The sequence below is a fragment of the Zootoca vivipara genome, chromosome 12 (genome assembly GCF_965207765.1).
Source record: "Zootoca vivipara chromosome 12, rZooViv2.hap1.1, whole genome shotgun sequence".
In the NCBI taxonomy this organism is placed as follows: domain Eukaryota; kingdom Metazoa; phylum Chordata; class Lepidosauria; order Squamata; family Lacertidae; genus Zootoca; species Zootoca vivipara.
Genome location: NC_142595.1, coordinates 4,340,704 through 4,356,360, shown reverse-complemented (window position 1 = coordinate 4,356,360; position 15,657 = coordinate 4,340,704). Strand labels below are relative to the sequence as shown.

General features: G+C 42.7%; 1 protein-coding gene and 1 pseudogene across 1 annotated transcript in view; one reads left to right on the top strand and one right to left on the bottom strand.

The window, feature by feature from the left end:
• INVS (inversin) overlaps positions 1 to 15,657 on the bottom strand; it is a 59,314-nt gene that overhangs the window by 28,526 nt on the left and 15,131 nt on the right. The window contains exons 4-7 of the mRNA XM_035134212.3: positions 4,382 to 4,555; positions 3,628 to 3,795; positions 2,780 to 2,960; positions 946 to 1,055 (exon numbers count right to left, since the gene is read on the bottom strand). Of these exons, the coding sequence (XP_034990103.2) occupies positions 946 to 1,055; positions 2,780 to 2,960; positions 3,628 to 3,795; positions 4,382 to 4,555 (633 nt within the window). The remainder of the gene's footprint in view (positions 1 to 945; positions 1,056 to 2,779; positions 2,961 to 3,627; positions 3,796 to 4,381; positions 4,556 to 15,657) is intronic.
• Positions 6,397 to 12,782, top strand: LOC148683754 (uncharacterized; annotated as a pseudogene).

The window sequence follows — 15,657 nt, the reverse complement described above, 5'->3', positions numbered from 1 at the left end:
TGGGTTGAACCCTCACTCCAATCGCCCTCCATTTCCATATCTAACTGAAAGAGATAGGCATACACACAGAGAAAGGGAAACTCAATACACTTAATTCCGTTGCCACTCTGTGAACCAGGAGGAGGAACAATAGGAAGGCTCACAATCCCTCTCCGTTTGTCACTCCATGAACCAGGAGAGGAATGGCAGAAGCAATGCAGCTGTCCCTTAAAGGGCTAAAACTATTCAAGCCGGTTAAATAAGCTGCTGTAGGGGGAGTGGATGAACTCAACCGCCATGTTCTCAGTTGCCACAGCAGCAAACCAGGAGATTGCGGAATACTGCTACCAAGCCATACACTCTGTCGCTGTAAAAAATGTACCAGGAGGGGGAGAAGAGCCTCTTGCCACTCATTCCTGTGCCGTTTAAGAGAAATGCAATCGGAGGGGGGCGGGGATATCAGGCACGAAGGAAATGCTTCGCCCGATGCTGAGGTGACAACTGAAGAAATTGCCCAAAGTCACTCGTGCACAACAAACACCTGGCACACTCTCAAAGACACCAGTCATACAAGAAGTTTGTAGACGATAAAGATAGGCGACCCCAGCAATGGAGGCGACCCAGTTGCAAATGGAGTCGGTGCACGGGAAGCTAGACTGCAGCCTGCAAGCGGCGGCCAAAAAGTGCCTCAGCTGCAGTCAAAAGCCAGAGCAGGAAAAACTAGGTTTTAATGGAAAAAATAACGGAATAAACAAAATAAATAAGTAAATCCAACAGCGAGGGCCAAGGCTTATCTGGAGCAGGAGAGCCGAGGAGAACGCTCTGCTGCGTCAGACAGGAGAAGAAACTGAGGTGAAGGAGCCCATTTCCCACAAAGCTTTGCTCCTGCCTGCGTCCCCTCATTGGCTCCAGCATCCCACGATAGAAAGCAGAGATATTTCAACATAACCTGTTTGTTCCACGTACAGCAAAGTTACTCTGTGCTGCATAGTGTAAAGGTGTTGCCCCTTGACTGTCAGATGGGATGGTCCCAAACTTGTTTCTTTCTAAAAGAAGGTAGACGATCTGCGCATGACCTAAAAGAGAGAGCAGAATACATATTACTTAGCTCACTATATGTGTTCCAGATTTCTTCCCTCATCCTATGAGGATGTTGTTATCTCTGTTTCTCTGTATCTCCCAAAGGGTGCTCATCAATGGCTCCTCCTCATCCTGGAGAGTAGTGACTAGTGGGGTGCCACAGGGTTCTGTCTTGGGCCCAGTCTTATTCAACATCTTTATAAACGACTTGGATGACAGGCTTGAGGGCATCCTGAGCAAGTTTACAGATGACACCAAATTGGGAGGGGTGGCTAATACCCCAGAGGACAGGATCACACTTCAAAATGACCTTAACAGATTAGACAACTGGGCCAAAGCAAACAAGATGAATTTTAACAGGGAGAAATGTAAAGTACTACACTTGGGCAAAAAAAATGAAAGGCACAAATACAGGATGGGTGACACCTGGCTTGAGAGCGGTACATGTGAAAAGGATCTAGGAGTCTTGGTAGACCACAAACTTGACATGAGTCAACAATGTGATGTAGCAGCTAAAAAAGCCAAAGTAATTCTGGGCTGCATCAATAGGAGTATAGCATCTAGATCAAGGGAAGTAATTTTGCTCTGGTCAGACCTCACCTGGAGTACTGTGTCCAGTTCTGGGCACCACAGTTCAAGAAGGATACTGACAAGCTGGAACGTGTCCAGAGGGCAACCAAAATGGTCAAAGGCCTGGAAACTATGCCTTATGAGGAACGGCTTAGGGATCTGGGTATGTTTAGCCTGGAGAAGAGAAAGTTAAGGGGTGATATGATAGCCATGTTCAAATATATTAAAGGATGCCATATAGAGGAGGGAGAAAGGTTGTTTTCTGCTGCTCCAGAGAAGCGGACACGGAGCAATGGATTCAAACTACAAGAAAGAAGCTTCCACCTAAACATTAGGAAGAACTTCCTGACAGTAAGAGCTGTTCAACAGTGGAATTTGCTGCCAAGGAGTGTGGTGGAGTCTTCTTCTTTGGAGGTCTTTAAGCAGAGGCTTGATAGGCATATGTCAAGAATGCTTTGATGGTGTTTCCTGCTTGGCAGGGGGTTGGACTGGATGGCCCTTGTGGTCTCTTCCAACTCTATGATTCTATGGTTTCCACCAGCGCATGGGCATCAGTGCAGGGACCTATCTATTTTAGTTATGGAGCTCTGTAAAATGCATTATTGATACAAATAAATAACAACAACTTTATGAAGTAGGAAGTTACAAAAAGCCAAGCAAAGCTGGCAAATTTGGGCTGTTCAGCATGTTATCTGCTCATTTCCCCCACTGAAAGAGAGACCAGCAGTATGACTGCTAAATCTAGAACTGTACAAATCTGACAAGCTACCGTATCCGTGTGCATCTTAATCAACCTCAAGACTCTCCTTAGCCAAGTCACACTGCATGTTATGTGGAGGGCTGTAGATCAGTGGTACAGTTCATGCTTTGCATCGAGAAGCTCTGAATCTCAATCCCTAGTATCTTCAGTTATAACCGGGAAAGACCGATAACTGGAGAGCCGCTGCCAGCCAATGTGTGTTGACAATCCTGAGCTAGCTGGACCAATAGATGGAGTTAGGATAAAGCAGCCTTTATGTTCCTGTCCCCCCTATTTCACACCAGTCAAATTTCTTCAATGTTTCAAGCTCCAGTTGAGGAAATTTGAGTTCCACAAAATTGATACATGTGCCCAAGAAGAAATTTAGAAATTTAGTCATTCAGTACTTACCCAGTAAAGCTGCCCAATGCAAGGGAGTTCGAAATAAATTATCGTAAGAGGTGACATTGCAACCTTCGTAGGAGGTCAACAGATCAGCAACAGCTACATTCCCATCAGCAACTGCAAAGTGAAGGGGAGTTCGTCCTTCATAGTCTTGCCAGTTCAGCAGAGATTCAGTTGGAGCAGCATCCTAGTTGCAAAAATGCCAGGTAGATAAGGTGCGATTGGCATTAAGAAACTGTAGCAGCTAAGAGAGGATGGTTTTACAATTAAGAGGTTACATTAAAGTTGCATGTATTTAAGACATTTAAACCCAAAATTATGTTAGGATTTGATTAAGTCAAAGGGAAGTGTTTGCTGGCCAGGCTTCAATATTACCTGGGGTGGGAGGGATGGCAAATGGGCTTAAAGAAGGCAACCTTGCCCAGGGCTCTCTCAAATCTAGCAGCACTGGTGTGAATCCATGTTAATAAGTGAAGTTGGGAGGCATTCAAAAGGATCTTAGAGTGTCTCTTGTGACAGAAACAATCCTTACGACTTCCTTCAGTTGCACCTTAATGACCAACTAAGTTTTTATTTTGGTATGAGCTTTCGTGTGCATGCACACTTCGTCAGATACTCTTGAAACAGAAGAGCCAGACCCTTATGTATACCAAAATAAAAACTTAGTTGGTCTTTAAGGTGCTGCTGAAGGATTTTTTTTATTTTGCTTCGACTCAGACCAACACGGCTACCTTACGACTGTGAGCCCTAAAACGATTCCAAGTATTCTTTGTGGTGCCTACATACAACTGCCACTAAAAAAAAGGTACATCAGATCAGATCAGTACTGTATTTATTTGAAAAGAAAGCCTTACCAAAATGCACTTAACGGTATGAACTGCACTGGGATCCTTGTGGTTAGCAGCCCAATGGAGTGGAATTTTGCCTTCAATATCTGGGATTCCAATATTAGAATCATGTTTGATCAGAAGTTTCACATGCTCTGGATTATTGTAATAGGCACTCCAGTGAAGAGCAGTTTGCTGGGAGTAATTAGAAGAGATGCACAGTAAAATGAAATAAACATTCCACTTTTGTGAACTTCAGAAACCATGTAATATGAACAATTTACAAATTATGGACACTGAGGACAGTTGACAGCGAGGGAATGCTGGTTTATCAGAGGCCCTGGGTTTACTTCTGTTTAGTTTCTGGATGTGACCAACTGCATAGCAAGATCTCAAGTATGCTGTACATAAAACACAGGTGGGGGTTCAGGATTCATTCCAAGCATACAATGACATGAGAAAGTGGGATACAAAGTGATATCCACTATGCATTACTTGGTACAATGAGAAAGGGAGTTGATTCAAAGTGACAATCCTGAATCAGTAGTCTGATGGAGTGAGTTGAAAACTGATGGCTAACTGATGGGAAACTGAAATGCTGATCCCACAGGGAAGTGAATGTCTCTACCCTTCATAGCATGTGCAGCTGATTCGGGGAGGGGCACAAGTTCAGTATCAGTTCCCTGGTAGTAAAGAAAGTTCCAGTGTTTGTTCTGGTCAGAGACCACTAAGAGGAGCTAGAGGTTTATAGTGACAGTAAAAGTTACAAGTCTGATTTTACCTTGTTTTTGTCCTGTGTATCTACTTCTCCTGGTGCCATGTATTTAAGCAACAAAGCCAAGCACTTGGGATTCTTGTGCCGTGTAGCTAAGTGCAACGGAGTGATCTCTTCCAAATCCTTCTTCATCCAGTTTGCTCTACGAGCAAGTAAAAGTTTCATAAAACGATAATTTCCCTAAGCAATGTAATGAGGAAGGGAAAGAATAAAGTTAATTTCAATGAATAAAAAGCGTTATGAAACCAACATGTAATAATACTTATTTTTGAAAAGCAATCATTAGAGCTAATGGCAATATATAGTTTATAGTCCTGTGAACGAGTGACTAGAATCATAGAATTGTAGAGTTGGTCCAACTCCCTGCAATGCAGAAATATCAACAAAAGCATCAATGACAGATGAACATCCAACATCTGCTTAAAAACCTCCCTTCTGAGGGAGTCTATTCTATTGTCGAACAGCTCTTACTGTTAGAAAGTTCTTCCTACTGTTTAGTCAGGATCGCCATCTTTGTAACTTGAATCCATTTGTTCAAGTCTGACCCTCTACAGCAGCAGAAAACAAGCTTGCTCCATTTCCCATGTGACAGCCCTTTAGATATTTTAAGATGGCTATCATATATCTCCTCTCAGTCTTTTTGTCTCCAGGCTAAAAAGGTAAAGGTACCCCTGACTGTTAAGTCCAGTTGCGAACAACTCTGGGGTTGTGGCGCTCAGCTCACTTTATTGGCCGAGGGAGCCAACGTTTGTCCGCAGACAGTTTTTCCGGGTCATGTGGCCAGCATGACTAAGCCGCTTCTGGCAAAAACAGAGCAGCGCATGGAAACGCTATTTATCTACTTGCACTTTTTGGTGTGCTTTCGAACTGCTAGGTTGGGAGGAGCAAGGACTGAGCAATGGGAGCTCACCCCGTCGCAGGGATTTGAACAGCCGACCTTCTGATCGGCAAGCCCTAGGCTCAGTGGTTTAGACCACAGCGCCACCTGCGTCCCACCTGTCTCCAGGCTAAACACACCCAACTCCCCCAATCATTTTCCTAAGGCTTGCCTCAAGACTCTTGATCATCTTGGTCGCCCTCTGTGCACATTCCAGCCTGTCAATATCCTTCATAAATTATGGCACCCAGAATTGGACACAGTACTCCAGGTGTGGTCTGACCAAGGCAGAACAGAGTGGCACTGTTACTTGCCTTGATCTTGACACAATACTTCTGTAGATGGAGCCTAGAATAGCATTAGCTTTTTTTTTGCTGCTGTTGTCTGATGTTCAGCTTATGGTCTACTAAGACCCTCTAGATCTTTTTCATATGTACTACAGGCAACCCCAAGTCAAAGTACGGTACTAGGTTGTCACTACTTTCCCCTAATCAGCCAGGATCTAGAATAACACAGTTTGTAGATTATTGCTAGTTTTTGAACAAGTTATCTGTCTAATTCTTTCTTATAGTTTTGTCCTGAGTTAATGTTGAATGGCTTGCACAATGTTTACATTTTATACATTGGAAAAGGGGGGGGGGGTTGAGCCACTTGGTTGGCTAGAGAAAAGTGTTTTAAACCTTCCCCACATCAGTCATTTCTTAAGATTTTTCTTATTGATGGGGAGTTCATTCATTCAGATAAAAATTCATAACCATAGAACAGGGGTTCCCAACAAAATTTTCTCGAGGACCCCTCATCGAGCCGCTATTGTGACAAGGACCCCCATTAATTCCTAATCCTAAAATTAAAAAGTGAGAGCCAAATTAAGAGTCTTTTTAGTTACATGGAGGTTTGTAGCCAGAGGTTGAACGGTGGCTCTCCTGACACAGATGCATTGCAGGCAGGGGGTTGGGCTAGATGACCTCAGAGCCCTTTCAGTGATAGGCTGCTGACGACATGGGCCATGGGCCCGATCCAGCAGCTGGGACCTTCAATTTTGGCTGTTTAAGATAGTTTCTTAAATCCATTCGGGGGCTCCCCTTCTTGCCCGCCTCTCTCTCTGTGCCTCCCTAACCCCCGCCTCTCTCTCTCTCTCCACCCTCTCTTTGCAGGCTCCCGTCCCCGCGTCGGCCTGCGGATGGCGCTCTTTTCGCAGTGCCTGGAGCCCACGGGCTTCCTGCAGTCGCTGCGCTCCCTGGCGCTGGGCGCGGCGTCGCAGCTGCGGGGCTCGGCAACGCCGGAGGAGTCCGCCTTCGTCCGCCGCGAGCTGGCGCTGCTGGAGCGCGACCTGGCCACCGGGCCGGGGTTGTCGCTGGACGGCGCGGGCGAGCTGCGCGCGTGCGAGGACTGCGTGTCGGCCGCCTTCCAGCAGCTGGCTCTGGCGGTGCGCGAGACCGAGCTCTTCGTGGCCGCGTGCGCGAGAGAGAAGCTGGAGCGGCGCCTGCTGGGCTGCGGGGTGGCGGCGCAACGGCCCTTGCTGGCGCGCACCGTCGAGGAGCACCGGCCGCGGAGGCCTGAGATGGCGGGCGTGTGCAAGAAGCTGAATGCGCTGCTGGGCGCAGGGCTGCTGTGCCTGCTGTGCCAGGCGGGCCTCACCCAGCGCGACCCGGCGCTGCTGCTGGCCGTTTGGGAAGAGCGCGTGGGCGCCGTGCACCGGCACATGAAGGAGGTGCTGGCCGCCTGCGCCCGCTACTTCCCCGAGCAAGCGCGGGACGACGTCGGGCGGGCGCTGGCCGAGCTGCCCGCGGAGGCGCCCCCCGGGCCAGCTGAGCTGGCCTCCAGCGTCCTGCGCAAGCTGGAGCAGAACTAGGACTGGCTGCGCTGGGCGGTGATGGCCTGGCAGGAGGGCGGAGACGGGGTGGGCGGCGAGGAGGTGCAGGCGCGGTCGCGGGGGAAGGGTTTGCTAGCATGTTCGTCGAGTTTAGGAGCTCCACGCCGCCATCTTGCCTCGCCGGAAGTCCCAGTCTTGCGGACCCCTCTCGCATAGCTCGCGGACCCCTGGGGGTCCGCGGACCACCAGTTGGGAAACACTGATAGAAAAACAGTGAATGTTAACTATCAGTAGGATGTGCTTCCAATACCATCTTACTCTGGGATCTACTTTTAAGAGACTTGATGCTGAATACAGAAAAGTAAGCAACTACCGGTACTAGTATTTCTCTCCACAGATAGCACAATTGCAGAAAGCCTTCGGGCAGGAATGCCAGCCAAGCAGTACTCAAAATAGAAGATTTTGCAAAATATATACTGCATCTTGAGAAAGTACTCCAGAGGAAATTATTTGAATTGGGAAGCCTTACCCAGAAATACTTTACCACATGTTAAAATCTAGGAAACCATCTGGTGGTAATTAGATTTATTAAACATATATGTGTTCTCCTGAAAATGTTCTATTGAGAGGGATAATACTTGCTTTGAAATTAAATCTAGCTACAGGAATTTGGATAAATTGAATAAATATTCCCAGAATGAAGCAATTTTCTGAATTAAAGATGAAATGATAAATTCTGTAATTAATTAAAATATTTTTAAAGCAAAGAAACTCTTTTCTAATGTCATTACTAAAATCAAACCAAACATAAAACACTAACTTGATAGATGCAAATTCATTATCATGTAAATTAAGAGATGTTCTTTGCTTTCTATTATTATTATTATTAGCGCTACTTTCCAAAATTATGGAGCCTCATCAAAACAAAATGTTTCCATACTTTGAAATAAGAGTTTTCTTGTTGAATATTTTTGTTAAGAAAATGACAGATAAATAAATAGATGGATAATATAAAGAGAAAAAGTGGAATTAAAAATCAAATCTGTCTATCAGTTCTTCCTTCAAGGAGAATAATGCAGTGAGATTATAATAGGATATTATCTTAAGCAGGGGACTGGAATTATTTTACCCTTCAAGTCAAAAGTCATCTATTTGAGGGAGGGTGACCCTTCAGCAGAGAACTGTCAATGTTTCTTTGGGGGTGAATGTGATTTTCCATAGATATTGAACAAAAAAGGATTGTAGATTTATATTCATGTGGAAGTATTCCCACTGATTTCAGTTTAATTTTTGAATAAGCATGATAGGAATTACAAAATTAGTTTACTGATTTTTAAATACACTCAGTGGAATTAATAAAATAGTAATTGTATTTTTAACAATAATGGAAAGAATAGGAAAGAAGACTGAATTGTTCTTGTTCAGTCTGATGTAACATCTTGGGAATTACCTAAGTACTGTAACAAAGTAATTCAGTGCCTAAGTAACTAAGTATAGATATATTTCCCAAATATTATCTACACTAATAATATAATATAGAAGATCTACACCAGGCATCCCCAAACTTCGGCCCTCCAGATGTTTTGGACTACAATTCCCATCATCCCTGACCACTGGTCCTGTTAGCTAGGGATCATGGAAGTTGTAGGCCAAAACATCTGGAGGGCCACAGTTTGGGGATGCTTGATCTACACTGTCTGCCAGTACGTTTCCGAGCATAATTCAAAGTGTTGGTGCTTTCCTAAACGGCCTCGGCCCAGGATACCTGAAGTAGTGTCTCCACCCCCATCATCCAGCTCGTACACTGAGGTCCAGCTCTGAGGGCCCTCTGGCTGTTCCCTCACTGCGAGAAGTGAAGCTATAGGGAACCAGGCAGAGGGGCTTCTCGGAGGTGGCACCCACCCTGTGGAACGCCCTCCCATCAGATATCAAGGAAATAAACAACTACCTGACTTTTATATGACATCTGAAGGCAACCTTGTTTAGGGAAGTTTTTAGTGTTTGATGTTTTATCATGGGGAAACCCAGCCAGATGGGTAGGGTATAAACAAATTATTATGATTATTATAATTGTTAAAATTATTATTAATTATCATCATCAGAGTATCGGAGCAGGACCTGGGAGTCCAGGATACAAATCCCCATGGGTGATACTCAATGAGTCACAAACAGGGTCGATGGGAAGGGAGAAAACCATATACAGTACCTTCAGCTCCTTGGAGGAAAAGTGGGGTATAAATGCAATAATAAATAAATGAACATACCAAGGCTCAAACTGACTATCAATCTGGATAGCCAGAGCCCCCAAAACTGGAGTCTGAGATAGCTTCTCCTCCAGGCAAATTCCTCTGGGGAACCTGCCCCAGGGTCCTCATGTTCCCCAGGGCCTGACTAAAGCCACTCTAAGGCGTTTGTTGTATCGGATAAATTTCCACTGACACATCATGTGTGAATGCGTGGATAGAGATGATAGTGCTTCCAATGAAAATTCCATATTGGAAAGCCATCTAATTCAATGGGCATCGGCTTGAAAATGTGTATAACCAATAACTGTTGACTTAGGACAGAGTCACACATTACTACAAATGTTTTCTGGTTTCATTCGCACAGTACAACCCTCACCCTTCATGCACAGAAACAGGAAAAATGTTTGGTGATTTTTGGTGATCAGTTTATTTCAAAGAAATTATTTTTCAAATCCGTATACTGCTGTTCCAGCGCAGATATTGGTGCTTACTTCTGAATACAACTGAAAACATACCCTGTAGTTACTTATTGATAGCATATTATTGGTGTGGTTGTTCCTGAAAATGATTTCATTTGCACATTTTTATGCTTAGAGTGTAGTGAAAGCCGCAGTGCAGGTCACTGAAGGTGCATGTTTAAATCCACTACAAACTATGTTTAGGAGTGAGTGACAAGTTACCAGCATCTTCTCTGTTACTTTTTTGAGGCCAATGATTTTTCCCTTGACAGAACTGATATAACAAACACTATGGCTTTTTATAAGGCTGATAGAATATAGGACCTTATAAACTAAATCAGTGATGTCACATGTCAATTTAATAGTGAATATGATTGAATTAGATAACTAGTAGAATTGTAAAGGACCTTCTTTAACATAAATTGCTGCTTAGCGAAAGCATTCCATGTGTGGCTAATCCTTTTCAAGTCAATGATGGCAACAGCACCACCCATCTTAACAGTGGACCTAAATCTTAAGGAAAGTGCCCTTTTGGCAATGTCACCTTCACCATCCAGGACACCAAAGACAGAACTCTCAGCATACAAAAGAAAACTCAGCTGAAAGGCAATTTTATTAGTCACTTTCCAAGTTTAAAGAGTTTGTCCGTCTGGCAAAGCAACCTAGGCAGCGCACCAGCCAAGAACATCCGCGACTTGGAACCCATTCTGGTGATCAACGGTGGTTTCACTGAAAGCAAGGCTGCATGTTTAGCTGCTCCATGGCTGAAATGTTACAACATTTATTCGACAAATGCCCACTGAAACCCTAGCTTTGTTCAGTTAGTTTCCATAGGAATAAGCTGAACTATCAAGTGGTGCACGGTGAAAGGCTACATGTACAAGCACAGTAAAAATGAGGGGAAAGGGGCCACTTCTCCGTGTACTTTTCCTCCTTAAACTGAACCTTTGACTTTTGAGCTCACTGAGCACAACTGGTGCAAGCTTTCCTTGCTCTGCTTGTTGTTCAAAAGCTTGTGCTGAAATTTATTGGAAACAATTGACTGCTTTCAGTTCAATTCCCTAGCATAATGCATAAAATGTTTTCATTTCCAATTACAGGTAGGTAGCCGTGTTGGTCTGCCGTCAAAACAAAATAAAAATAAAATAGAAAAATTCCTTCCAGTAGCACCTTAGAGACCAACTAAGTTTGTCATTGGTATGAGCTTTCGCGTGCATGCACACTTCTTCAGATACACTGCATGCACACGAAAGCTCACACCAATGACAAACTTAGTTGGTCTCTAAGGTGCTACTGGAAGGAATTTTTCTATTTTGTTTCGACTACGCCAGACCAACACGGCTACCTACCTCTTTTAGATCAGTTCAGGCAGAAGCTTCTAAAGACAATTAATCTTGCATGAATTTAAGACACAAGATAAAACACACATCCACTTACACATAAACACTTATAGTAGCTTCTATTGAAATCTGATTCGCAATTATTTTGGGCTAGTAACATACGTGGGCTTATTACAAGGCTGAGCCAAAGAGAGGGACAACTCAAGACCATTTTGCTGCAGTAGTAAATACACATCATGTTGCCTATTTTTTTGCTATGGCAATTGCTTCTGAGCTCATCACTCAATATCACTGGGCTCAACCTATAACCTGTTTTCCAAGCAGCAGTGATCTTTATCACTTTGGAGCACTGACAATACTTGTCTCTATGCCAAAAGAATTAGCTTACAGGTGAAACTCGGAAAATTAGAATATCGTCGAAAAGTGCATTTATTTTAGTAATGCAACTTTAAAGGTGAAACCAATATATGAGATAGATCCATGACATGCAAAACAAGATATGTCAAGCCTTTATTTCTTGTAATTATTTGTCGTTAGCGGGTCAATTATAAATGGAATGGAATTAATGAAATGTAATAGCAATGTTTATTGTTGTTTATTTTTGCATTATTGTAACTATTTGTTTTATTACTGTGGAATTTCCAAAAGAAAGCATTTGTAAAAATTAAAAGAAAAATAAAAAATAAGAAGTTGCATTACTGAAATAAATGCACTTTTTGACGATATTCTAATTTTCAGAGTTTCACCTGTGTATATATAGAGAGAGGGAGGGAGGGAGGGAGGGAGAGAGAGAGAGAGCGCTTAGTGATTTAGGCAGCAATGTGGTAAACTAGGAGGGTATGTTGGAGCACTCATTTCCCAAAAGTGGCTTCTTCCAAGGCAAGCAAGTCTGTGAATGTTTTTCTGTGGCCCATGTGACCTACAGTTCTCATCATAGAAGCAGCTTATTTAGTGGAGTGTGCTGTGATGTCGTGTATTGGAGTGGCTAAGTGGAGTGCCAATGTAAGTCTTGATTCATGTGGATAGAAAAGAATTAGAAACTTTCTTCCTCATAGTAGAGAAGTGAACAGAGACAAAGAGTAGCGGCTTGTTTAATGACCTGAGCGTGGGAGATGTAGATGTAGATCCTCTTTGATGTCCAAGCCCATTTCATAGAGTGGGATGGTTTGGGGCAAATGTAGGATCATTTATTAAGCCATGCAGAAGTCCTTGCGGATAAAGAATAAGTCTGGGTGAAAAAATTACTTAAACACTCCAGTTTTAAAGAAATAATCCGGAGTGAAGGCAATATAAGGGGTTTAAAAGGTGACGTTTGTAGTGCTTGGAGAACTTTGTGGAGATTCCAGAATGGAATCTGTGGATTATAGGTGCATTCAAGAGAGTTGTTTGTTGCAAAAATATCTGAAGTAGAAGCTGTCTCCTGATGGGGCAGATGCCCAGTTTTGACAGAGCTAGTAAACTGTATAAGCCAATAAAAATATGTTCCCAGTTGTGTTACTTTAGCATGCAGCCAGAAAGTTTTTCTACCGATATTCAAGTACCAAGAGCCAGCTCAGTTTTTAGCTAAGGGACAGTCAGAGGAATTCATCTCCAAGAGGAGGATTGCATGCAACAGGGTCAAAGAAATAGCAGAAGTAGTTCTAGCACTACTGGCTCCGAAACCTTTCAAGTAAACACAACGTCTCTAACAAGATAATCTATTTTTCAGACATGCACGGGTACAGGGTAGCACTATAAACTATCAGAAGGAGATTCAAAATTTTTAAAAGACAACGACTCAATAATGATATACTATATTTCAGAAGTGTAACTCTTGGTGACAGTAGTGGCTTAGAGGACTTCTAGAAGAATGTGAGTAGAGAAAACAGGAAGGTCTCATTTTTATTGATATAATATTTTGGACAAGGGAATTAAGCCATTGACACAAGACTTTAACATTAATTTTCATGCACTAGGAGGGCCCTTAAAAACTAATGTTTTAAGATGTCATTATTTTAGAACATTATTGTCCATTGGTTACAGAATCTGTGGGGAACCTACTGCAATTACATTAACTAAGGAGGTTCCCTGAATGCAGGGCATGGCTACATCCTGCCAATAAGCACAGAATTCCCAACGGTATGTTTTCTTTGTTAAGCAAGTGGAAATTCAGAAGACATTTCCAAGTGAGAAATACGGAGGGTGTTCAATCCTTCCCTTAGAAGATGGCTACAAAAGGAAATGTCCAGAGCATGAACCTTCATCATCCACACATAGCTTCGGTCTCCCTACACCTGTAGTACCAGGGACAATCTTGGGCAGCTGTGTGCACATAATACTTATTTATCTGGGGTGGCAAAATCCTTTGAGTCACTTGAAAACTTTTGAAGATGGTGCTTCTAAAGTTCTTAAACTGACATACAGGCAAGACCTTCAAAATCTGCCTTTAAATGGAAGTATATTTAAAAAGGGAGCGGGTGGCGCTGTGTTTCATAGGCGGACACTGAAGTTCTGGGCATGCATTATTACTGCTGAGATGTCTTCAAATAATTATTACAGTATTTACAAAAATATTGTAGTTCTTTCTGAAACATCTCCTTCCTTTATGGTTGGTTTTAATATCTTTCAAGCTGAAAACTTCCACAATTATATAACCTCCAAATGAGTAGTTAAAATTGCTTTTACTTAAGGTATAAATAATCAGCCAGAACTTGTATTATGTTACCAGCAGAGTTTCCTACCAAAAAAGAGAGTATCATTTCAAGTTACACAGGTTCATTAACTACATGGATGTATAATTAAACAACAACAAAAAAGAGGTCAAAGCATACATTAACCTATTTTACTTCCCCCCATCTATTACATTTTCAAAAGCTTCTGTATGACTTCACTCTGCAAGCTGTGAAAGACCAACCATCCACCTTCTTTTCAGTATGAATAAGGTTGACATCTGACAGCTTCACATAGCTGACAGGGTTATACAACAGCCCACCCTCCCTATTCTCAATCCAATTAGACCTCTAATCCTCCAGATGAAAGGCCCAACTACTCACGTTCTTCATGACAACGACAGCTATTGATTATTTGTCACTGCAGCTAACACCTTCTCTGTGGAGGCCACTCTGACAGAAGCAAACCTCCCAAATTAGACAGCACTTTATCTGCCCTGGAGGCCAAATGGCACAACAAGTAAAGGCTAATAAATGGTATAAAAATGAACAAATCATAACATTATGACAGGTTGATCGTTGCCAGTAGTTTCACAGCTCAAGCTTGACGCTCTGCTAGACCTGCTCCTTCTTTTCTCTCTTCCAATTGTGCTCCAACTTTGACTGAATTAAAGGCCAGAACAATTAAGGCATTTGACCAGCAAGGGTAAGCTGGAATGGAAGTATTGCCAAGGGACACAGATGTCAATAGCAGACTACCCATTTGTCAATACAAACATTCGAGACATGCAAATGCTGATGTGCTGGTTCTCCACTAGGTTGCACTGATGCCCTTCATAAACAGCTCAGACGGGAACTGATGAAATTAACTTCCCAGACTTGTAATTTCCTGTTAAGAACAGGATTTTTAAGAATATAAAACGGAGTTTTCATTAAAGACGGTGCAAAACTATTTGTAAAAAGAAATATTTATGACACTTTATAGTTGCACAGTAAAATCTGTGTCAGAAATGTTTTCTTAAAGGCTGAGAAGAAGGATTTATGTATTAAGAATGACATGATGAATTTAACCTGTCACAATAAATGGCAAAGAGAGCTTGCCTATTCTAGGGTGTTCATACCGTGCTCCTATAGAGCAATCCTATACAGTGTCTACTAAGAAGCAAGTGGCCTGGGTTCAATGGGACTTATTTGCAGGTCTATAGCAGGGGTCAGCAAACTTTTTTAGCAGGGGGGGGCGCTCTATATATAACCTAGAGGTGCATTTTAAATAAAAGCACACATTCTACTCATGTAAAAACAGCAGGCGGGCCCCACAAATAACTCAGAAATGCATTTTAAATAAAAGGGCACATTCTACTCATGTAAAAACATGTCCGCGGGCCGGATTTAGAAAGTGATTGGGCCAGATCAGGCCCCCGGGCCTTAGTTTGCCTACCCATGGTCTACAGGATTCTAGCCCTGATATCTTTTTTTGAACATTTTACTCAAGAAAGTAGCAGTTCAAAATGTTTTAGCTGCTGCTTCCTCCTCAGCAATACTTTTATTTATAATGTTTAGATTTCAAAGAGTTACTTAAGGCACATCCAAGTGTTTGAGCATATCTAGTAGGATTTTTTGGCTTTTTTCTTTTTCTTTAAACATCAGACCCTTATGCCCCATCACAAATGGCTTCTGATATCAGTTTCACAAACTGTTTGCCACTGACTGGGTTCAGTCAACACTTAAGGCTCTTAATATCCTGCATTTCTCTTCCACCACTTGTACTCCAAATGGGCACATGTAGCCCCAGAGACCAAACTTAATGGACCAATTATGAATTCTAAGTTATGTAAGAAAAAAACCTGAGTTTGGTACTATACTGGACAAAAAATCAGCACATTTCCTACTAGGGAACTTA